Source organism: Semicossyphus pulcher, unplaced genomic scaffold, assembly GCF_022749685.1.
Source record: "Semicossyphus pulcher isolate SPU_LCO1_2020_fin unplaced genomic scaffold, fSemPul1.0.p SCAF_38, whole genome shotgun sequence".
Classification (NCBI taxonomy): Eukaryota; Metazoa; Chordata; class Actinopteri; order Labriformes; family Labridae; genus Semicossyphus; species Semicossyphus pulcher.
In genome coordinates, this window is record NW_027211713.1 from 385,001 (window position 1) to 397,500 (window position 12,500).

A 12,500-nucleotide genomic window follows, 5' to 3' on the forward strand; every position below is an offset into this window, starting at 1 on the left:
GGTAATGATGGTGGTGATGATGGTGGTGATGATGGTGGTAATGATGGTGGTGATGATGATGGTGATGATGGTGGTGATGATGGTGGTGGTGGTGATGATGATGGTAATGATGGTGGTGATGATGGTGGTGATGATGGTGGTGATGATGGTGGTGGTGGTGATGATGATGGTAATGATGGTGGTGATGATGGTGGTGATGATGGTGGTGATGATGGTGGTGGTGGTGATGATGATGGTAATGATGGTGGTGATGATGGTGGTAATGATGGTGGTGACGATGATGGTAATGATGGTGGTGGTGATGGTGGTGGTGATGGTGGTGGTGATGATGGTAATGATGGTGGTGATGATGGTGGTGATGGTGGTGATGATGGTGATGAAGATGAAGGTGTCTTTGCAGGTGGTGGTGCGTCTCTCTGATGAGCTGCTGTCTCAGGCCGTGATGGTGGTGGAGAGCTGTCGCCCCACTCTGACCATCAACCTGTCGGGGGCTCGTCAGCACTGGCTGGAGGGGATGCTGAGGCACGAGATTGGTACGCTCATGTTTAACACACACACACACACACACACACACAGATCGCAGAGGGTCAGATTTTAATTTAACCTATCTGAGTTTATACAAAAACCTCAAAGTATCAAGAAGCACAAACCTTTGTGTCAGAGCGCCCTCTGCTGGACAATCTATGCGATGATGTCATTTCTGAATCACTCTGAGCATCGTTTTCTGCTTTGTTCTGTAAAACGTTTCTCACTTCATCATCATTTAAACAGGTAACAAAATATCTGTTAAAGGCCCACAGCAGCCTGATGTTCCGGCTCGAACGCGAAAAACATTTCTCTGACCATTGACCAAAATCAATAATCGACATATAACATACCCTAGTTTTAGTTTTCATACAGGTGAGCTAATAATAAAACTTCCCTTTAACACACCTGACACCTGAACCTGTCCTAAACCAACACTACTAAATTAATGAAGTTCAGTTCTATGGTTAACTTCTCCTTAACACTGTGTGAGTGTGCAGCCATGTCTCTGAGGTTATAAAGGTGTTTTAAGGAAACAGGTGAAAGGTTCTATCATTGGTTACTTTAAAGCCTCCATGTTTGACCACAACTTGACATGTATGTTTAAATAACACGTCACTTGATTTAAGGAGGTCCAGCCTGCAGCCTCCTCTCCTGTTCCCTGTTTAACTTGTTTCCTCCTCCTTTATTTGTCCTGAAACTCGGCCACACACTTTAGTCTCTTGTGTTTCCTGTTGGATGTTAGTTTGAAGCAGTTTCTGTTTGAACACGATGATGTGTCCATGCATGAAGCAGCTCTGTAAAAACTGGACCCACAGACAGTATGTAAAAATATAAAGATTAAAAGTGGTTCAAACCTGCATTCTCTCTAATGTCCAGCAGGGGGCGACTCCACTGGCTGCAAAGAGAAGTCTATGAGAAAATAAGCGTCCTCTCTTTATTTATTCACCAAATTCTTTTGTTGACACAGACAAGAGCCAAAATATTATGCTGCGTTCAAGTCACATGATAGATATTGTAATTATGAGTTTCAGATTTTTAAAGTTATAATTCCAACTTACAAACTTGTTTATTCCTGAAAGCTTTAAGAGAAACTTTACATTTAATAAAACAACAGAGTCTGAAGAGGAAACAAACTTGAGAGCAATAAATCAGTGAAATAAAAATACACACTGTGTGGTGTCATATCGTGAATTAATAATATTTTTATTCTCACACTACTTATTCTATAATTATACTAACATCTTACCCAACCTGCACATGTACAGAGCAATCAGACCGTATACAGAACACAGTATGTAGACTGCAAACGTCTTTAGGATCAATATATGAAGCCAGAGAGCAGCACTTACGTAAATATGTTATTGATCACATGAAGTAAAATAAAGATAACATCATGTCCGGCCTGCTCAGGTACTCATTACCTGCGCGGGGTGAACAACAGCCTGCAGCCGTGGGCGTCGTCTGACGGCAGGAAGCAGTTTGGCCTCAAACCGGCCAATCCCACGGAGGAGGGGCTGGCCAGCCTGCACAGCGTGTTGCTACGGAAACAGCCGTACCTGTGGCGTGCGGCCCTGCTGTACTACACGGTGTTCCACGCCGCCAGCATGAGCTTCAGCCAGCTCTTCAGACACATCGCTCGCTTCGTCCAAGACCCCAATGTCCGCTGGGAGTACTGCCTGAGGGCCAAGAGGGGCCAGACGGACACCTCGCAGCCCGGTGAAAACACACACACACACACACACAATGTGTACACCGTGTGTATAGTTTTATTATTATTATTATTATTTTTGTTACTGTTATTATTGATATTGTCAGATTTTTCTTCTCTTCTTTGCCATTTGCTATTGCCACCTGTACTTTTTGTCTAATTTTATTATGACTTATTATTGAGCTGCTGTAACGAGTACATTTCCCTGTGGGGGATCAATAAAAGCTTATCTTATCTACATAAGGAAACAGTTTCTTAATAAAGAGTGGGAACATTGAATAATGCTATTTTCTGACTCTGTGCACTGTGCCCTGAGTTTTACCTGGCAGGCTACACAGGCGCTGCAGCCATGCCGCCTGATTGGAGGAGGTTGTGCCTGCAGCCTGAGATGAAGCCTGAGATATGGAAGTCTGTATATGTAGATGTGTATGCATACATGTGTTAATCTACTTATTTACATACGGTATATATTTTGGTAACACTGAAGACAATGTTAGGTTGTGCCAGATTCAGGGCATATACGACCCTGCTTGTAGTAATGCGGTGTTCAATGTTATTCACAGTGTGGAAAGTTTATCAGTTAGCAAATACATATCTGCATTGTTCTCAATTAAATAAATCTCAAACAGGATTAATAAATAATAACATCACTTTGTAGGTCAGTTAAGTTTAACAGTGTGTTCAATGCTGTCGGAACATTTGAACGTGAGGCGTCGACAAAAACAAAAGCGTCAGTAAACATTTAATGGCAGTAAAATCGTGAATCTTCGGGCCACTGATTGAATTTATATTTTGGTTATCCAGCTTTCTGAATTTACAGCTGACTGATGAATAAACATGGTATATAACATATACTGTAACCAAAGGTAAAAACCAACAAACATCATGACGGATGAATATATTTCTAATGCATCTCTTTAACCGTTGTTCTTTACTGCTTTGCTTCGAGCTCAGTTCTAGCATCTTTGAGGAGAATCTTGACTTTTAATTAAAAAATATATTTTTCTAACTTTTGTCCTGAAACACTTGCAGGTGAGTCAGCAGTATTTACCTGCAGTTGTCCTACTTCACACCTGTGCAGCCTGAGAGGTTAAACCCAGGGCAAAGAAAGTGACCCTCATGAGCTCATCAACATTTTGAGCGGCTCTGATTTGTTCTGTGTGCTTATAACAGCTCGACAATAAGAAGAAGTGTTTAACTGCAGACTAACTCTTATTTTGACACTTCCTGTTTGTTGTTTGTTTGTGTGTCAGGTTGCTTCAGTAAAGATCAGGTTTACCTGGACGGGATCCTCCGAATCCTTCGACATCGAAGGAACATCGACTTCAAGATGTTGACCTCTTTAGGAAAGGTGAGTTTCAGCACCTTCAAATATTAGCCTCCAGAACCAGAACAAAGCGGCGGAGTGTTTACATGCAAATATAAACATGTTTCTATACTACCTTTAATATTCACATATTCATCATTGTGTGACTTTGGTATTCATAAAGGTTATTTCAGATCCAACTGAACATGTGTGTAACACAGCATCATTCAAACAAACAGCTGTAGCTCAGCAGCTTCTGTGTTCTGTGGATACAGTCAGTGTTTTTATCAATGGACTCTGGTGTCTTTGAAGAGAGCGATGTAACGTCTGTTTCTGGTTAAAGTAATTATCTTCCTCTTTGTATAAACCTACCTGCTCACCTGTACAGGTGTCTTTTGAAGACGTGGAGCGCCTGCAGCCCATGGCGTCACTCCCACGCACCAGAATCCCGCACTTCATGCGAGACCCGGAGCGGTACCTGCAACACCTGGATCACATCGTCTCTGTCAACGAACTGGATGATTCAACGCTGCAACACCTGCTGCCCTGAACCGCCCCGCCCCTTTAAGCCCCGCCCCTCCCATTGACTCCGCCCTGCAGCACCTGAATCGAGGAAGAGGAAGAGGAGGAAGCAGGTACACAGATGTCATGTGGTGAATCATTTCAAACATTCAGTATTATCGAGGCTTCATTGGAGCGATTTTTGTAAAACTTGAATGACCTGAACAAAAGGGACGAACACACAAACACCTCTGTCATCACCTGTCTGATGCATGTTTATGTGGCGTCTTCACAACCCCCCCTTTTACTCCTATACTATGAATTTACCTCAATACTGCAACTCTATGGTGTAACCTACATTATAAATGTACTCATACATAATCCATGCATCCAGTGCCTGTACAGGACTCTGCTAACAAGTCGCGTACAGACCTAAACCTTCATAATCACACGCTTTATTTATGCAATTATTTAAGTTTTTTACTTTAAGAGAACAAACTGAATGTCTCTGGTTTTATTAGCTTTATACCTTTTTTAGATGACATTGTTTATGCCTTAGATTGTTTGCATTTTAAAAGGACACCAAGGACACGTCTCAAACAGCAGAGGCGTCTGAGACCACGAATCTTTATGATATTAAGTGCCAGTGGACTCAGAGAAATATCAGTGTTATTAATGAGATTATCAGCTGTGTCTTCTCGTATAAACGGTGTCCTTGGTGGTCTTTTCATATCAATATGCTACTGTGATGTGACCCGTCCTAAGCTCCCCCCTCCACAGAACCAAACTGTGTTTCGCAGCGTTAAAGGAACAGTTATTATTTGCATACATTAGATGTGATGATTAATGCCGCTCTGGTATCTGTATATAAAGCTGCCTGGCTCTGTCTGAAATATGAAACCACAGTGAGCAGTTTGCTAGGCCCCTCCCACTTTTCAGATTTTACAATGAGTGTGTATTGCACGGATTGTTCAGGTCTAGAGCTGGTGACATCATCCAGAGGTAGCTTTAAAACATCACCAAAATCATCCAAACATTTTGCTCTGTAGCCAACAGTTTTCACTCCACACACATATTTTTAGTATTTTCATGTAGAAAAACTTGTGCTGGTCGCTTACATATCAAATAGAAGGAAAACAGATTTACAGCTTTGGCATAAAGAGCTTCAAAATAAGAGTAGCACCGACCAACTGCCTTATCTACTCCAATGTTAACGGAGACCAGAAGTTTCTCAAGAAAACCGCTTGGGAGCACTTTTTAAATCTGCTCCTGTGTTCACATTTTTTTGCACTACAAACACGAAACCCACATCAACGCATTCAGCAGACTCTCCTGAATCAGACAATGTCTGCATTTAGCCAAAGCAGTTAGGGTTTAATCTTAAAATGAGCACTTTTTAGAGGTACGTTTTCAGCTATTCTCCCGCAGATCTACTGCCTCTGTTTAATGGCTGCCTCTGTCTCTCTCCTGCTGCCCCTTCTCTGTTCCCCAGGAGACCCCAGTCATCATAGCAAATGAAAGTACTATGAACTGACTCATTACTGGCAATACTAGTTTGGACAACCTGGCAGTAGCACCCCAAAGTTTCTATAACTCGTTTTTACATTTTGGACATGCTAGCTGTTTCTTCAGTTTTATGGTAAGCTAAGCTAAACAGCTGCTGGCTTTAGCCTCATATTTAACTGACACGTGAAAGTGGTATTGATCTTTCCATCATCTGAATGAATTCTAGTGAGATAATTCCCAAAGTGTGTAACTGTTCCTTTAACATGCAGTTTACGTGCCAAAGAGGCATTTTAGATCACCCAGGCTTTTTGAGAAGCGGCCAGTCATCGTAGCTCCTCCTCCAGACGTGAGCGGCTGTCTGAGGAGGAAGCAGGGGTGTTGTGGGCGTGCCTTTGATGGGTGTAGAGCTCATCTGCTGTAGCTAGCCGTGTGTGTTTGTACGCTGCTTTTTACTGTGTTTGACACTTCAAACTTCAGATGTCAGTCAGGGCATTCAGCTGGGCCGAGCCGTCTGTGAGCAGAATTTAAACCAGGTCTCAACACAAAGCATGTGGGCTGAAGTAGTCCCACTTTTTAACCTAAAAAATACTTTGCTAAAATGTGAATCCACTTCTGTGATGCATTTTAAATACTTAGATTTCAAGACAATTGAAGCGGACCGTGCTGTGTTTACACTTTCAGACATTTGGTGAGCAGATACGTTTTAAATTCATCACCAACCTTCGGCTCCAACGAATGCACCTGTTTGTAACGCACGAATGTTGCACAAGTGCTTTATGTTCTGGAAACTTGTTTCCAGTTTATTTATTAAAAAGTTCACACACTTAACTGAGGCTCTGCGGTCTGTTTCCTGAAGCACCAAACAAATACTGCCGAGGACCGTCTTTACACAACCAGTTAATCATATTTAATCACTTTAATTCCTCTCTGCAGCAGACACAAGCTGAAGTCAACATTTGACCTTTGTGAAGTGCATGACCTGTTCACCCCTGCTACGCCCTGTATGTGGAGGAAACTGAACTCAATCTATGTGAAATACTTTGAAACTTCAAAGTGTCACATGCAGTCACTGCTGTGATCAATAACTCTGACAGCCTGCGGTGAAGGAAATACTTTTACCAACGCCACACCGCTCATACACTATGTGTCGGTGTACCCCGCTGCTGTCTGGACTGTTGGGACGTCATGTGATAACAGAACAGGCAGATTCTTTGAGTGAATAAAAGTGGAGGACACGTGAATCCTTTAAATAAAAACGGTTTATTCTCTTCAATATAGCTTTTGTTCTATCCCGAGCAGAGAGGAGCCTCTGTGCCGCTCAGTGCTAAAACCTGGAACTGGATCTCAGGTAACCACAGCGTCGTCTTTACAGCACAACACCGGCGTGACTCCGATCCATCCAGTCACTCTGCTCACTCTTTAAAAACAGGTAGAGGAGGGGGAGGAGAGGGGGGAGGAGGAGGGAGAAGGGGGTCAGACCTGAGTTCAGGTCTGGTTTATCTGGGACCCGGACCAGGCGGCGCAGACCCCCGGCTCTGTTGGGAGAAGTTGAATCGGTGTTTGTGTAAAACTGACATCTTGCTCCTGTATGGCTGTCGATGTGGAGGCAGAGCTCTGCCACGAAAAGGTCACAAGTTGAGGTAACAAAGATTCTTCCTGAGAACACAAAACAAAGACGCATCATTGTGACTGTTGGTGAGATGGAGTCTGATTATTAGGACTGTTGGTGAGATGGAGTCTGATTATTAGAGAGATGGATGCCGGGGTATCAGAAACTCTCTAAGCTCAGTAAATGTAAAGTAGGATGTAGTGAATGGAGGTCGACCGATAGTGGATTTTTAAAGGCCGATATAATAACAATAGTTTGTACGAGGAAAAAGCCGATATCTCCCTACCCCACAAAAAAAAAATCCATACACATCCTTACACATGTCGACTGTTGAACTGAAAGAATGTGTCAAATAAATAACAAAATAAAAACATAAATCTGCAACAGAGCATGAATCTCAAAGAGTAATCAATACCCACATAAATAAAATAAGTAGTAAAGAAAATATAATCTGCAGATGAACATCTAACTCTGTTGTTGTGCCCACATTGTGCCTTTGCTCAGCAGATAGTCCCACAGAGAGACTGTATTGAACTGATTTACTTTACATTAGATGGCAGCTGGAGGAAACATAGCTATTAACTACATAGGCTATCAAATAGATAATCTATAAATATATAACTTTATTATTTACATTTATATATTTGATGTTTATTTCAATCTACATGAATGATTAAAGTTGCACTTTATTAATCCTTTTTAAATTGAAATGATGCTGCAGATGTTTTCTTGAAGTTGCTGGTTTAATAAAACCTTTCTGATAAAGTAAAGTTTCACTAAAGTTACAAATGAATGTTTATTATCATCACGGAAGCTTTCTGGTATATTTGGGAGAAAAAAATAGAAACTCTAATTCAGCAGACACAACTCAAGTAGCATCAAAGAGTCTTATTTAAAAAGCGAATGTATCGCCCCTGCGTCAGCCTCTCGCTCTTTTCCTTTAACTTTACCTACACGTTGTTGTTCACAGTTTGTGTTGACGCTGTGACGTGCTTTACTCCTACAGCAGCCTTATGCAAACGCTGGTTTTTAATAAACCCGTTTTTTGCCACTTCGACTTTGATAATAAGTTCGGAGAGTATCCTGAAGTGTGATCTGCTGGATTACATCGTTGGAAATGTGTTGGATTTGTTTACATGTTGATGCGCTCTTCCGTGGCGTATATCAGGCCAGATGCTGCGCGTCCCGTTACATTTTTAAATACCACTCTTACAAACTATTAGTGTCTGTGCACATTACCGGAGTGAGGAGGATCATAAAAAGTGTGATTTCATGTCATGAATGGACAGTTGACGTTACGTGGTTGGATTATTTAGAAGAGAGAACGCCACATTGGTAAGTAATCTAAGTAACAGTTAAATGATGTATTTTCCTCCCTGCCTGCCCGTCTTATATCGTGGAGAGCTGATATTGTTACGTTATATTCCAGAGATAACTTTTGAGGGGAGAAATAAACTGAAACGAGTCAGATATAATATGAATCACGGACCACCTGTCAGCTGTTCCCCGGTACAGCAAAGGTTTAGCCCCCACCCACCCCTCTCACGGTCTCCACGTACGAGTGGCTTTTCATGGTTTCTAACAGTTGTTACGAGTATCGTCGGGAGTTGCACACGTAAACTTAAATTTTAGCAAAAGTGCCCCTCAAACGATCAGATATGATCCCATTAGTTGTGCTAGGCTTGCACTCACTGCTAGCCAAATTGTAGCGAGCTTGCTAGCTAAACAGAGACAGCAGCATGAGCTCGGCAGAACAGCAGTGAAAGTTAACGATAGTCTAATTCATTAATGATGCAATACTATAAACAACAACCTTATCATGATCATAATTTGTGAATAAAGCTGTGTTTATAAAGTTAACTTTAATTAATTATCCCAGGTACCTGCATTACCTGTATGTCACGTATGGAGACTCCATTAAAAAGGCAAATACACGCGAGGTACGTCCCCGCCTGAGGCTGCACAGCCATCGGCCGCTATCGGAGCCCAGATCCGCCGATGATTATAGTTTTTAATAAGTCCTATCGGGGCCGATTAATCGGCCAAAACGATCAGTCGGTCGACCTCTAGTAGTGAATCACACTTTTTATCAGGTGTTTGCTGTGTGTGTTACCTGCTCTCTGGTCATCATGTTGCATTGGAGCTGCTTATGGCCTTTGTGCCGTCTGTGTTGGCGTTTGCATGTTCCTTCACCACAGGATCTGAGGGACAAACACACTCTGTTGGTTGTTTCTAAAGTTGTGTATTTTCTAAGAAAGCACAAAAATAAAGTGCAAACTTTTAATCCTGGAGAGAAACCATCCTCTGATTTATTCTAGCCGTTCACCGGCCACAACAGCTTCTTTCTTTACACGGAACTACCTGCAACATATACTAAACATATTACTCTTTATTGCAGTCATGTTAGCGGTGTGTGTGTGTGTGTGTGTGTGTGTGTGTGCGTGTGCGTGTGGCACTCACAGAAGTACGGGTGCTGCATGGCCTCGGCAGCTGTCAGTCTCTGCTGGTGGTCGTAGCGCAGCAGCTTGTCCAGCAGATCCAGAGCCTCCGGACTCACCAGGTGTTGGTTCTCTGACTGGATGAACTGCTCCCAGCGCTTACGGGTTTGTCTGGAAACACACGTTGTATATCACTCTGTCCTTCTCATAGCTAATGAAATACACACAGTGACAGTGGAACAGTGAAATCAGGCTGGAGGCGGGATAACTGATTATTTACAGCCTGATTTTCCTGCTTAAGCACATTAACGAGTCTTTATTTAGAATTGAAGTATAATTATCCCATCTGTTAAACCTCAGTGTAATGGAGCTGAGTGTTGTTTGAGGTATGTTTCACCTCAGTTTCAGGTGTTGTACAGGTGTTGTAAGCTCTATATCAGATATTGGAACACACAGGACGTGTTGCCTGTTGTTCCTTCCTCCTGTCACACTCACTGTCCCAGCAGGTCTTTGAAGCGAGTGTCCAGCTCTATGTGATATTTGTGCAGGTAGCCGAAGAGCTCGTCGGTGCCCAGAACTTTAGCGATGCGGACCAGCTGGAAAAGAAGAAACACACATTCAAAATGTTCATTACAAACCTAAATACACTTTGTGAGAGAGCTTACTTTATGTCCTACTCAGCTAGTTTGTATGGTGTGTTGAATTTGCCATAAAGCTATAACGTCTCTGTATTAAAGTTAAATTGCATCGTCCCTACAAAATAAAATAAGAGATTTAAGTAGACATGTTATTAATATATATACTTTTCTTAACAAGTAATTCCTTCAAAATAAAGGTTCAAACTAATGAGGTAAAAATAGACTAATGAATTAACTGTATTCCTGTTTAAGAGCTGCTCTAACAACACAACATGGACATTTCCATCACTTCATCCAATAGATTGAAGAATAGAATCATATTCATTGAAACCCTTTGTTGTTGTGGATCATCTGTTCCCGTCAGATCTCAGTCCTCCCTGTGTTACAAACTGAATCTTGTAGTAATGCCATTTGCCACCTTGTGGCAGGAGCTACTTTTGGATATCTGTATGGAAACTGCAAGTTTCTGAATTTTCTGCACATTTCCTGCAAATTTTACAGAAAAAAAGTCCTTGTTAAAGAATCAAGGGCTCCGTCTGCTAATACGCACAAGGGCTTTTATTTTGAAACAGACACAGGAGGTATTGAATTTGTTTTAACGTTGAAATGCAGAAATAAAAACAGATCATAAAAGAAAGACGCCTTATCAGACTTATCAGACGAGGGCCTGTCTCTTATATAATGCTGCTTCACATGAAGGCCTGGTACACGGTTAAGATCGAGTTAAAATGTGACGATCGGGAGTTTGTTCATATTTTAAGTGACATTAGAATATATAAATGTTAATGTGACACGGTACCTGGTCGTAGTTGTCCTGGCCGTGAAAAAACGGTTCCTTCAGAAAGATCATGCTGGCCAACATGCAGCCTAAACTCCACATGTCCAAACTGTAGTCATACATCTGAGGGGAAACACAAGGTTCCAATCACACACCTGTAAAAGGATTTAAAACAACACAATAAACATGTGTCCTTTCCCACATTGTTACCTGATAGTCCACTAGCAGCTCTGGGCCTTTGAAGTAGCGAGACGCCACCCTGACGTTGTATTCCTGAGCGGGATGGTAAAATTCAGCCAAACCCCAGTCTATAAGACGCAGCTGTGACAGAGAGGGAATCACGCTCATTAGTCTGCTTCATATTACAGAGTGCACTGCTGCTGGCTGGACTAACACACAGAGAGTTATATATATATATAAAAACACTTCAAATACAACAGGCTGCTCTGCCTGAAGAAGTCATCATCCACAAAACGAAGCAGCTAAAGCCAGAACATCTTTAAGACATCAGTATGTCTTCTTTATTTTATTAGTCGCTTCGTGCAGCTTTAAATTAAACGTCAGCTTGGACTGAAAATGTCCCCTCCTGCTCACTTGTTTCTACCATGTGTTGAGGATGAAAATGACCATAAAGACTTTCCTATCTGGACAAAGCTACAGCTGATGTGACAGAGGATTATATTTCTCTTACTTGATCCACTTGAATAATAACACAGGTAGAAACAGAACAAGGTGTTCTTCCTGATGAGATTAATACAGCACCTTTCTCAGCTGGTGGTCGATCATCACGTTGTGCGGCTTCACGTCTCGGTGCATGATGCCCATACTGTGACAGTAGTCCAGAGCCTGCAGACACACAGACACATCTACAGTGTTTGTCACTGCTCAGCTTTTATGTTCTTATTTACAGCACAGAGTCAGTCTGAAGACACATCCGGACTCAACATGGAGACAGCCTCACTGCATTATTACATTTAAATTAAGTTCTCCCAACATTATTAGCATGTATGCTTTAAGATATCTTCAACACTGAGAAGAATTAAAGAAAAGCAGCAGATTCTCACATTTCTGAAGCAGAAAACTGAAAATACTTTCTTTCATTAATCTGTTGAAATCATAAACAAGTTCAACGAGTTCTTGTTGCTGCAATGTTTGCCCAGTATACTAAATGATTCAACATTAATTTGGTTTTAAACCACAGACTGTATAAAAAGATGGACGACCTCTCTATCGCCCCCTGCTGACTGGCTGCAGTATAGCTCATAAGCCCCGCCTCCTCCATGTTAACAGATGGGACATGAGTCAAACTATAAAATCAAAATACACGTCAAAGACATTTTTCTCAAACATGGTTTCTGTCATTATAGTTAGTTCTTATCATGCTGATTTATGTCACAGTGTTCATTTTTCTCACAAGTTTACTTTTAATTAGTTAGTTGATGCTATAAAAAAGGGGTGTGGCCTCATGATTGACAGCTCTGTGGACAA

The 12,500-nt window shown here is 41.7% G+C and overlaps 2 protein-coding genes across 2 annotated transcripts in view; one reads left to right on the plus strand and one right to left on the minus strand.

Annotated features, from left to right (window-relative positions):
• The window catches only part of kiaa0895l, a 12,020-nt gene extending 5,657 nt beyond the window's left edge, over positions 1–6,363 (plus strand). The window contains exons 4-7 of the mRNA XM_069679253.1: positions 401–533; positions 1,939–2,244; positions 3,490–3,587; positions 3,931–6,363. Of these exons, the coding sequence (XP_069535354.1) occupies positions 401–533; positions 1,939–2,244; positions 3,490–3,587; positions 3,931–4,092 (699 nt within the window). The 3' untranslated portion in view covers positions 4,093–6,363. The remainder of the gene's footprint in view (positions 1–400; positions 534–1,938; positions 2,245–3,489; positions 3,588–3,930) is intronic.
• A 429-nt stretch (positions 6,364–6,792) lies between these two features.
• The window catches only part of csnk2a2a (casein kinase 2, alpha prime polypeptide a), a 14,019-nt gene continuing 8,311 nt past the window's right edge, over positions 6,793–12,500 (minus strand). Inside the window, exons 7-13 of the mRNA XM_069679254.1 lie at positions 11,775–11,858; positions 11,223–11,333; positions 11,034–11,135; positions 10,092–10,192; positions 9,619–9,767; positions 9,272–9,359; positions 6,793–7,205 (exon numbers count right to left, since the gene is read on the minus strand). Coding sequence (XP_069535355.1) covers positions 9,286–9,359; positions 9,619–9,767; positions 10,092–10,192; positions 11,034–11,135; positions 11,223–11,333; positions 11,775–11,858 — 621 coding nt within the window. The 3' untranslated portion in view covers positions 6,793–7,205; positions 9,272–9,285. The remainder of the gene's footprint in view (positions 7,206–9,271; positions 9,360–9,618; positions 9,768–10,091; positions 10,193–11,033; positions 11,136–11,222; positions 11,334–11,774; positions 11,859–12,500) is intronic.